At 40.0% G+C, this 12,248-nt stretch overlaps 1 protein-coding gene across 1 annotated transcript; it reads right to left on the reverse strand.

Annotated features, from left to right (window-relative positions):
- Positions 1 to 7,117: 7,117 nt before the first annotated feature.
- Positions 7,118 to 12,248, reverse strand: LOC121393060 (cis-aconitate decarboxylase-like). Its single transcript, XM_041572699.1, has 6 exons — positions 12,096 to 12,248; positions 11,605 to 11,659; positions 11,104 to 11,291; positions 10,743 to 10,847; positions 10,073 to 10,278; positions 7,118 to 8,422 (listed from the first exon to the last, which is right to left on the reverse strand). Exons 1-6 carry the CDS (start codon positions 12,114 to 12,116, stop codon positions 7,501 to 7,503), a joined length of 1,497 nt encoding a protein of 498 aa, XP_041428633.1. The 5' UTR covers positions 12,117 to 12,248; the 3' UTR covers positions 7,118 to 7,500.

Consider the following 12,248-nt stretch of genomic DNA (forward strand, 5'->3'; position numbering starts at 1 on the left):
TGCACACAATAGGAATTCCCTATGTTAGATCAGGTTACTCAGCAAATATTGATATTTTCCCATAGAATAGCTACGTATTAGTATGATTTTCATTTACTTTTAGCTTTCAATACATAAGCAAATGTAAACCTATATAATTATAAAAACAAATCAGTGTAAAACTGCCCAGGCTGCAATTAAGCACTTCTGCAATTTACACAATTTCAAAGTTATTCTTAAACTGCTAACATAATGTATTTTATCTGGATAAACCTGATATTATGTAAAGAATAACAATATAACAAATCAACCTAGTCTGACAATGAGGAGTGTGGTGTAGTAATACTATGCTAAAACTGTTATTCTAATAACATGAATGAAAAAGAACTGGTTAATAATGTCATTGTACTATCAGTATGTTGACGATTGGGGAAATCTGTTCCCGTTTAAGGGCTAGTCCACACGGGGAGATAGCGACGCGTTTGCGGTCGCGGCGACAAAGCGCCGCGACAGTCGCCGCGACCGGCGCAGGCGACAGTTTTGTATGGGCGCCTATGTAAAAACGCCTGTGCTAACCACACGAGGCGATGCGCTTTTCAACAGTCGCCTGAAAAAGCCTGGCGAGGCATTTTCAGGCGACTGTTGAAAAGCGCATCGCCTCGTGTGGTTAGCACTGGCGTTTTTACATAGGCGCCCATACAAAACTGTCGCCTGCGCCGGTCGCGGCGCTTTGTCGCCGCGACCGCAAACGCGTCGCTATCTCCCCGTGTGGAATAGCCCTTAAGCAAGAAATCACAAGGAAGATATGCAAATTAGCTGTTGTTAGGCTTTGGTGTAGGCATCAATAAAATGAACTTTAAAAGAGCAGCCAGAACCATATTAAATATATTATAATTGTTCCTACCTAAAATGCAATTGTTATGTCATCCCAAGGCCAAACACTATACTGTGTAAAATATGAAAACCATTGTTTAACCCTTCATTTTCTAATGACTCTGCATGAAAGAATAAAGACTCCCTTAATGCACAGTCATCATAAAAGCTTGTTTCATTGTTATTTAATGGTAATTCATGCTGTTTTTCTTTGGAGGGAACAGGGGGAAGGGGTCAAAGTTCAATTTTTGCTGCAATATTAGGTCAGGCTTCCCTAACAAGGTTACATATACATGAAGATATGGATGTAACAGCAAATCTGCTTTGGTTTCTAGAAAACTGAAAATTATAAATAAGTGTTCAGCCCCTGTATCACCCTAACTGTACTACAGGCTGGGATCCTCTCCCCATCAACTACATTTTTGTCCCTTCTAGGGTACAGTAGTGTTTCAGCTCTTATGAAGAGATTAGTGAGTCCACTTGTGACTCTCACAGTCTGGTTTCACTGATGTTCCAAGAGTGGACTTTATTACCCCTTAATCTGTACCTGAGCTCAGAAGATGAGTTGCTGCCACAAGGCAGAGAGTCAGACAACACATTCCCTTTAGCTTGCAGTAAGCTTGCTGTAACACTGCCATCTGCTGGAGCTGTGTAAGAAAGATCAATCTTTTTATAGTATAAGTTCTGGAAGTATAAGTTCTGGTAAGTTCTGCAGCTTGTGTAGTTTACTGGAAGGCTAAAGGAGGTTAGCAGGTGTCTTGAAAAGGCATGAGAATGGAGACTTTGTGGGGCACCTTATTTTTTGCCCTGTTCTGCCTTATTTATACTAATTTATTAGTATATGTCTCTCCTCCTATTCTTGCAGTACTGAAATACCTCATTCTGACAGTTTATATTATCCTTCTGCACATACACACATACCCGGCACTGGAGTGGCAAGAGGGGACCGGAGGGGGCCTGGGGCCAGTAGCCCCTAGTAACAGACTTACTAGGAAAGGGTCTTTGTGACCTAGTGTAAGCAGTCAATGGCATCTGTAGTCATAGAATGCAAGTAGTTCCAGGTAGAAGGAGACTAGAATGGACTGTAATATAAATATTTCTTGCAGTGCTGGGATCTGGAGTAAAATTCCTACCTGTAAGGATTTAGTATGTTCTCTTCATGTCTTTGTGTATTTCCTTAATTTGCTTCCATTTCCTCAAAAACATAGAGACAGGTCTATAGTCGTATTATCAATGTGACCCTAGTGTGTATGTGAATATGATAGGAATCTTAGATTGGAAGCTCCACTGGGACACAGACTGATGTGAATATTAAAAATATATGCTTAAAACTGTTTTTTAATGTCTCCACTTCCTTCTTGTTATCATTTTATCACATATCTTTAGCCCATGTTATCTGGGCATTTATAATTCAAAAGTAAGTAATGGATAGAGTTGTTGGGATGAGAATGAGTTTGCCATTTGCCAGAACCCACAGATTGCCAGTCTAGGCCTTGGAAGCATAATATGTAGAGTTCCTAGCAGTCATTTGATCTAGTAAGTCATCTGATCTAGTAAGAACAAGAGATTCTCTCAGGAGTAAGTCCTACTAAGCCAACAGTAGCAATAACTAACATAGTTGCTAAACTGGACCAGTGCAGGTACCCATAGCAACCAATCAGATCTTTTATTTTGTAACTTGTTGCAGACTGATTGAAATTAATTGTTGATGATTAACTGCACTGGTTTACTTTAGCAGCTATTTTAGTAAATTAGCCCCATTCAGGGTCGGATTGGGGGGCCCGGGCTCACCAGGACTGCTGTCAAGGCCCCCCTCCGGACCCCGTAATGCGACAATGTGCGAACTGAGCTGCACAGCAGATAAATGCGAACCGAGCTGTGTGGCGCGCATGCACGAATGGCGCTGCACGGTGTCACTAATTGTTTTTTTGTAGGGCCAGGAGATCGTGAGCAAATATATTCTATGTGTAAATGCCCTCTTTTAATTCTGTATTAGACACAACATGTTTACCTTGGTATGTACACCAATATTTTACTCATTAATAGACTTAATTAATAGATTAGGGAAATCCATTGAATCAAAGGGAACAAAAAGAAGTACAAATATAAATATTGCATGGGCTGCGCAATAAGTTTCACTGCAGTTTTTCATGACAAGGCTGTGTCAGCACTTCCTTGTTTTATAGTTTAATCAGGTTTTACAGGTTGGAAATTATATTCCTGTCCAACACTTACATCACTAAATGTTTCAAAAATGGCCCTGGAGCAGTTTCTTATACTAGTCGCATTTAATAATTAACTTGCTGTGTTTCCCGTTTCAGTGAATGGAAGGAATAAGGCACAGGAAACGACTTTCTGATATTCACATGTTTGTGAGTAATGTTTTTTGGGGGCAGATCTATTAAGTTGTGTTTTCCATGAAAAATTTGAGTTTTCAAGGTTATTTTTAGTCAAAAATCTATTTTTTTTGGGTTAAAAAAACTACATTTTTTTTATTATACCCTGACCCTGAAAATAGCTTGAATCTGAAAATACACCATCTAAAACTTGTTGAGGTCATGTAGGAGTGAATGGCAGAGGTCCCTTGAAACATTGGAAGATGTTAATAGCCTTCATGATGTTGGAGTTTTTTTCAGAGGGTTTTGCTTGAAAACTCAACCAATTTGAGTGATCCGTTTTTTTTCCACCGAAAACACGATCAATTCAACTTTTTTAGGTTGTTAACCCCAAACTTGCTGATTTCAGTTTTTTCTTAAATTACAAACTATTCAAGTTGTGAGTTCATTTGAGTTGATTCAAGATCTATAAAAACTCGAATTTGACCATTGATAAATAACCCCCTAAATTTCAGACCCCACCCCCATTCCTGGACAGAACCATTTGGCTCACAGACCATGAGATTAATAGACTGTACTCTAGCACTGATGATTTTGGCAGGTTGTGTCGCCTCCCATGTGACTGGTGTTGCAGAGGTGCCTGGGTAATATAGGGCATTGTTCCCAGCCTGTATCATAAGGTGACTACAGATTATCAGCTCAACCTAAAACCTGATGCCTTCCACCTTTTGCTGAACTACCACTCCCACCATCCTCTTTGCCAGGGCATCATTTCACTTATTTTCAACTTGAGTGTATGACATATATGTATATGCAATTACAGCATGCGGGAAATTAAGTTTAGCATAACAGCATGGATTTAAATGATATAAAATCACCCCCATGTGGGCATTAAGGGTATAAAAAGAAATATGCCAAGAATGTGTAATACTTCTTTTAAGGTTAAAAGGTTCTCCCACTTTGTTCAGTTTTTGTTGGCCAGATGTGCCCCCCTCAAGCTGGAATTACGGCACCCAGCCAGATAAGTGATTTATAGACTTCATTGCATTACATAGTTATCTTAATGTACTTTCCAGTAAGCAATGATCAGTCCATCCACCATTGCTCCATAATAAGGTGCCAACAAGCAGATGCCCAGTTAGGTGTTGATAGAATAGAAGATCCTGTTCATTTCTTCCCTGCTTGTCCTCATGAAATGCTATGGTGGTCCAGGTCAGTTATATTTCATACCCAAAATTAAAGACAGATTTTTCAGATGATTAAAGTCCTTCAACCTGTGACTTTACAGCTAAACTGCAGTTTTCAGAGGGTCCTGGAGAATGGGAGGATCCTAAACCCAGTTTACACTTCCTGATTGGAGTCTGTCCATTGTATTTCCATGTACCTGTTAAAGAAGGTGGTCACCTTTGAGTTAACTTTTAGTATGATGCAGAGAGCGATAGTCTGAATCAATTTTCAATAATTTTTTTTATTATTTGTGGTTTTTGAGTTATTAAACTGTAGAAATAAGTCAAATCAACTGGATTTGCTGTGTTTTTTTTTTCCTTGAAGATGTTTCACCAGTCATCCAACTGGCTTTCTCAATTCAGAATAACTTGTAAATAGGATCTTTTTTCAGAAGATATCCTCTGGAACATTGCTCCAATCAGCATAATCTATTTATCATATGCTACAAGGATGTCATGATAGATTGTATTAGCATGTAGGCTATCCTTTCAGAAGAAACAGCTTTTACTACCTCCCTGCAGAGTGTTATCAACTCCACAAGCCAATCATGATGTTTTTGTAAGTTTAGGAAGGAAATGTAATGTGGTTTGCCCTGTTATATAACATTTGGGTGGGGATACAGTGCCTTAGCCATCAACATACTGGGTCAGCTGGTAGGAAGTGCCATTTCCCAGTCACCTCAGTGGGACAGAGAGCTTTATATTAATGTTTGACTGTAACTTCATGCTGTGTATAACCACAGAGAAACTGGGGATCATTTCTCAATATTACCCCTTTTGCCACAAAAGCTGCTGCTTGTATATTCCACATTACCCCCTTGTATGAAGTTACATCATGATCATTCTTTTATTGCTATAGTTTCATGCATGAACTTCATTATGTATAATCACCTTTCCTGAGCTTTCAGTCATTAGGCTGTTAGGATCATTATGGGCTCTATAGGAAGAACCAGAGTGATTAAAACACCAGTCGTGTTACATTGCTTTATAATCTCACGAGTATTACCTGGCCTGTTAGTGTGACGGAGGCACAGAGACGCCTGTACTGTACAACTGCTACATGCAATGCTGGGACATGTTGCCCATGATCTGTTTAAAGAGCTCAGATTTTGTTTCAAGAGGGTGCAGGTGACATAAACACAGAGGCCCTGTGGCTCAGCATTGTTCTATTCCAGACACACTGTTAACCACCCATTAAAGGAGAACCCCTCCCGGTATCCCATTCACAGAAACTTTTCAATATATAATCAGTTTAGTAGTTTTAAAGTTATTTGTAAATGCAGTTGCTATTGAAAGCAGTATCTGTCTGACCTGGAGGAGAACTGCACGGCACTTCTCACATAATCATTTTGTGATTAAATAACTGGCACTGAGTCACCTTGTGTGGTTGTAGATTTATAGGGATGATGCATATAAAACTGTTTACTGATCTACTAATCTTCACGGCAAGTTGGCACAAGCGCAGGCAGCATTTGGCATGATCCTTTCATTTGTCGCACTGCTGTTAAACGAGACGATACTAATCATCCAAGCTTTACTACTGGCAAAATATATATATATATATATATATATATATATATATATATATATATATATATTTAAATATATACACAAGGGTGTATAGATGTTTGATCACAGTAACCGTTAAAACTCGGCATGGGTTAAGATATGTGAGAAGGCAAATACAAACACCAAACCAACTGAGTGTAAAAGAAAGCTGCGTTCAGCATTAAAGTGTATTCCAGTGGAGACTGAAATCATTAAACCCATGTATTGCCATGTGGTGGAAGTATCAGTATATCCTCCATACAGGAATCCTCTACAGTTGGTCCTGACCCCAAAGCGAAGTGTACTGGTGTGTGTGTGCCGGTCTCTGAAGAACAACATAAAATATTTAAAATCCTGTTTTCAATCACCTCTATGTGACACTAGGCGGGTCATGTAATAAAAGGTGCAATAAAAAGTTTGCTACAGGGCTAGACACCTATTAGCAGGTCACATTTACTGGTCTCTAGTTTAAAAGCAAACATCTGATTGGTTACTATGGGTTACTAGACCTGGGCAGATTTAGTGCCTATTATATTTTCTAGTTTCAATAATAAACCAACAATCTAAATTGATGCTTGTACAAGGCTCTGATATTACCTTTAAAGTAGATCTGTCACCCAGACACAAAGATCTGTATAATAAAAGTCCTTTTCAAATTAAACATGAAACCCAATTTCTATTTTTTATTAAAGCATTCAAAGCTGTTGTAAGCTCATTTAAAAATCTCAGCTGTCAATCAAATATTGTCTGCCCCTCCTATATGCCTAGTCATAGAGACAGCGCAGACAATTACTTTCACTTTCCATTCAGCACTTCCTAGATGTCACTGCTCTCCACACATTCCCCCAGTTCTCTTCACCATTTAATTGTGTAGCCAGGGCATGGGGATGGACATCAGGTCCCCCATTCTGGTGCACAAACAAGATTCTGAAATGATGCAAGGCTTGTCTTAATAACAGTGTGCACAAAATGGCTCCTGCCTGCTTGTTATAATTATGAGTTCCCAGACTGAAGGAAACAAGATTCAAATAAGTTATATAGAGTAATTAAAGTTTATTTTGTTTGACTAATGTGATAAAATAGGATTTGGAATTATTTTTTTTGGGTTACTATCTATATCTATATTCAGATAATAAGTACAGAAACATCAGTGTGTAGCTTTTTTCTTTTTTTTATTGTTATTTATGGTTCAACCACATAACAATATAGACATGAAAAACGTGATGTGGGATCACAGTGAAATAATAATAGTACAAAATAATTCAATAACATTATAATCACCCTTAATATTTAGAGAATGTACACTGGAAATCACATCTAAATATATAAAAACATATTTATACATAAATAATAATGGCCTATTCTGCCTGCAGATAGGGCTGCCATTGGGCAAGTTGTGCCAATTCCATGTATAGGCAAACGCTGGGAAAGGGACATAAATTTGGCCAACATGTTATATAATTGTTTCTGACCACATTAAGATGGTCAATATTCAGTACAAACTTTGGAAACTATGACTGTGTATTGGTGACTTTATGTTACTGAAGTGATAGGGGAAGCTGAGAGACGTCGCTCACATTCTCCATATTCTCTACCATCTCAATGACATCTTCCACTTGACCCTCCTCCAGTACATGTAGGGCATTGGAGCGGAATTTCTTCAGCAAAGACTCCCTGCTCAGGGGGTTCCTCCAGTGACCATAGAACGTTTCAGTTCTTCCTATCTTCACGTCTCCGTCCTTCAGCACGATGACGACTTCTCCGTACATTTTATCAAAGTTGGCCACGTTGTCTTCTGGATGCTCCAGGACGACCTTCTTCAAAAGACTGTGGAGGTCAGGACGATGCATGTTGTCGTCACTGAAGGAGCTAATGTTGACTTCTCCATCTAGAAGAGCTGTGCAAGCATTGAACTGGAAAGAGTGACGGGCTTCGTGTTCTGACTCGGGATAAGGCCTGTTGATGTATTTGGATACCGGGACTCTGAGAATTATAGACTGGATGGCGGATGGATTGAAAGAGCCATAGTGGTTTATAAGTCTGTTTCTAACAGAGACGGATGCATCGGCTATCCAATGCATTCCCAGATGTGCCGGGAAAGACTTAAAGGCAATGTCTTGCTTCTCCAGGAGAAATTCATAGTCCTCTCCTGCTGGTGACAATGATTTAGGATGATAATCTCCATAGAAAGCACTAAAACCTGCACACCCAGGAACATAATCCAGAATGAGAGCATTGGCTTCCATTCCCCTTGAGGCCAGCAGTGCAGCTTCCAGGCCCAGTCTGGTGGCATTTCCAATATGCAGTGGCTTTGAAAGTGTTGCAGCATTTGCCATAGGAGCCCCGGCCAGCGAAGCCGCAATAGCCAGGGCATGGGTGCATTGCTCTTTGTTTAATGACAGAAGTTTTGCTGCTGCTGCTGCACTTCCCATGGTTCCCACCACTGAGGGAGGGTGAAACCTGTAGGAAAACAAATGCCATTAAATGACCTTATTCTATATATCTGCACATACAGTTTGTGTCAAAAATACACCTTTTTGTGAACTTCCTTGGACTAGTTAGGAGGAAAATATACATACATAAATACCTAAATATACCTCATTGATCGAGGTAGCATTGGTTGCTGCTGGGTTTTCTGTCTCACTGTATTATTCCTTTTTGGGATACATTTAATCTTGAAAGGGGATGTTCAGGGAACCAGGTTATTCTAAGCAACTTTCTAAGGAAGTATTTATGTTTAATTAGTAGTAAAGCAGCTACTCATTTAGTTTGATGAAGATCTGTGAATTCTGAGCCCTAATTGACATAGATTTTCTCTAGTCCAATAGCCTATTGTAATCAAGTAACCAGGGCTGGAACTAGGGGTAGAGAGAGAAGGCACCTAGGGCGCCATCATGGGGGGGTGCACTTTTAAGGAGAATTTTTTGGTTTGCTTGACTTTTATTTGGTTTTTCAATTTCAACTGCCTGTTCTTGCCTGGGCAGGCAGAAGCACTTCCCACCTCCCTCTTGGCAGCTGCTGGCACAGGTACATATTTGTGGGCAATATGTTGGCTGCTGCTTGCACAGGTAAATAGATGACATGGGGCAGTATGATGAATTTTTGTCTGTTGCTGGCACAGACACATATTTGAGGCCAATATGATGGATTTTGGCTTCTGCTGGCACTTGTACATATTTGGGGGCAATTTTGTGGATAGTTTGGCTGCTACTGGCACAGGTACAGATCAGGGGCAATATGACGGATTGGCTGCTGTTGGCACAGGTACATGGGGCAATATGGTGGCTGCTGGCACAGGTACACAGATGTTTGGGGCAATATGATGATTTTTTGGCTGCTGCTGACAAAGGTACAGATTGGGGGTAACAATATGATGGATGTTTTGGCTTATGCTGGCACAGGTACAGATTAGGGACTTGGGAGCACAGGTACAAATGGGAGCAATATGATAGGTGTTGGCACAGGTACATGAGGCAACACAATGGCTGCTGGCACAGGGGGCAATATGAATGGTAAGGTGGGAAATGGTAATGCAGGACCGGGTGGAGGGCACTGATTGAAGCCCTTGCCTGGGGTGCCAAAATACCTTGGCCCGGCCCTGCAATCAACAGTTTTTTCTGCAGTGGAGGGCAAACTGTACAGAACTGAACTGGTATTGTGCTATTGGACAATACACAGGTATGGCAAAAATAGCATTGTAACCTTTAGAGCTGCCCCCTAAGGCTACAGGTAGGGTTTATTGTTAAAACTGACCAAACTTCATGTGTTTATTGCTCTAGTAGAGCTATGAAAGAAAACATCTAGACAGATGCCATATGTTCCTGAATAAGATCTATAACAACTTGTGCCCATTTTAATGCTTAAACCCCTTGAGGAGTGATATAATAAAAGCTATAATGTATACACCGGGTCTAGTAATGTAGAGCAACCAATCAAATATTGTTTTCAGATAGGTGACCAGTAAATGCTACCTTCTTATTGGTTGGTATGGATAACTAGATCTGGTGCGCACTTTGCACTTTTCCCACTAGTAATAACTTGTCCAGTAGCAAAGCAGATGTACCCTTTAGTCTCTAGAATAAATTGCCCTGTGCATGTTGAGTTACTTACTTTTTAGGAATATTCTTGGCTTCTTTGGAGAAACACATGAGCCTCCCTTGCACCTCAATCCCCACGTTATAGGCAGTTAGTAAGTCTTCCCCGCTGATTCTCTTCTCTTTAGAGAGCAACTGACTCAGTGCCAGAATGGAAGGCACCACTGCACCTGAAGGATGGGTGGCTGGGTGCCAGGTGTCATCGAAGTCCATGGAGTGGACCTAGGAAGAGACACAAAACAAGCTTTACTATAGTAACATATTATAAAAGTCAACCAGTAAATTGAATCAGCTGAAATGCTATTTATTTCTAATTTATCCATTCATATTCCAAGTTCCATATTTGTAATGCAGTTAAATTGTCCAATTTGGAAGCGCACACCAGTGGACCAAAAAAATCTTGGTTTGTGCATGTATAGTTTAATTGTTCAGCCCTCTGTTGGCTAAGCAAAGCCCCACCTGGTCTATTGTGTTCCATGATGCCTTTGCTATACAGATACTATCCCCAAACATCTATACAAAAGATGCTTTTTAGATACGGTATCACATTTCCAAAGTGCAGATTAATTAAACAACATTACTAAAAAACATGCCTCGCAAGGCCTTTTCCAGTTGTTTGTGGCAATTAAATAATGCCCCTCTCATCATGGCAAATGACATCATAAGAAATCTTATCATAGACTTACCGCCACTCCATTGACATAGGCAGCCAGGGTTGGTGACATCATTAGGTCTTTCCTTCCGTACACTGAGCTGACAGCTGTGTTCCCATAGCCAGAAGAGTGCAAATCCTGCCACACAAACACCACCCAATATAAGTAACGGGATATTAAAGTTCTGCTCTCAGTACTGATAATAAGTGAGTTAAGGCAGAGAATAAGAAAAATAACTCGTTTTGGGGGTTAGAATAAGAATATGAAGAAACAGTGGGGGAGCATATAGGGATAGGGTTATGGGGTGGTCCAGCTGAAGAGATGAGAGTGAATTAGAGTAAAGAAGAAAGAAGTATATAACTAATATATGGGAAGCAGTTGGACTGAGCTGTACCTGGCAATACTGCAGAATGATGTTGAACACGTGAGTGGTTGTGCCCACGAGGCCGACTCCGATGTTGTCCAGGATCATGCGCTTACTTCTGTGCCGCACAATGTCCGAGAGGTGCTCGGGGCGAATGTCAGTGATGAACGAGGCAAAGGTATTTGTGACAGATTCTTCATACTGAGGACTAACGGCAACTGCAACATTGTAATAATGACATGTTAATGTTATAATAGATGTCAATGAATAACTGAAATAATAATAATGTCTGGCAAAGGCAAAATTGTTCACATTGCCAACATTTATTCACATTGCAAACGAATTGTGAACGAATTTTGCGTTAGTAACCAATATTAAATTCCCCCTACAGCTATAATTAACCATACGTACATATATATTACTAGAATTATTAGATATATATAAATTCTAATGTAGACAGGCAGGATTTTATGTTAGGCAAGAAAAATGCAAAGATAAACAAAAAGCCATAGCTCCCATAGAGGACTTTACCTTTTAAAGCTGCGCTGTGGAGCTGTCTGCATACCTGCTGAAGTTTCTTGGTATTCTGGTGATGAAACAAACCAACATCCCATAAGTGTCATAAGCCAGAACCTTGTTTCCCCCAAGTCTGCTAAAAGCCTAAGTCTGATATCAACTCATCTCCCATTCTTCCAAGTTCTACAGATATTACTTTTGTTGCTTATATCTTACCAAGGACTACATTTTACTAAATATTCCTATTTTATTCTTAGGCTAGCCTCTGTATTTTCCCTTATATGAGATGTATCTATATATAACATTGCTAAGTCCATTGCTAAGTTTTCTGATATCAGTCCTTCTGCTAATTAATCATAAGGGCTCAGAATCCTACAATGATATAATGATTGGGTTTCAGATATCTGACTCCTGTTGATGAAAGTAAGTTGTGTGAGTGCTTTAGGTATGTAGGAGTGTAGAAATGAGTGCAAGAGCCCAGAGGTGGGTAGTAAAGGGCCACTTACCTGTAGGGTGGATGAGAGCATGTCTCAGTGTTGACAATAGCAAAGCTTAGTGAGAATGGAGAGGAGCTGCTGCTGTTGTATCTCAGCTGAGATGTGACTGTCCTCCTGCTCTACCTGTGGAGCTATTTATTGAGAGTCCCAGGCAGGTGCATC

This window comes from Xenopus laevis, chromosome 8L (genome assembly GCF_017654675.1).
Source record: "Xenopus laevis strain J_2021 chromosome 8L, Xenopus_laevis_v10.1, whole genome shotgun sequence".
NCBI classification, from domain to species: Eukaryota; Metazoa; Chordata; class Amphibia; order Anura; family Pipidae; genus Xenopus; species Xenopus laevis.

What these genes read in the sequence shown, in the direction of transcription:
- LOC121393060 (XM_041572699.1), bottom strand. Translation starts at nt 12,116, where the DNA reads ATGCTCTCATCCACCCTACAG. An exon ending in CCACAGCGCAGCTTTAAAAG is followed by an intron (nt 11,292 to 11,604) that starts GTAAAGTCCTCT and finishes ACAATGTTGCAG; the next exon opens with TTGCCGTTAGTCCTCAGTAT. An exon ending in TCATTCTGCAGTATTGCCAG is followed by an intron (nt 10,848 to 11,103) that starts GTACAGCTCAGT and finishes TTTGTGTGGCAG; the next exon opens with GATTTGCACTCTTCTGGCTA.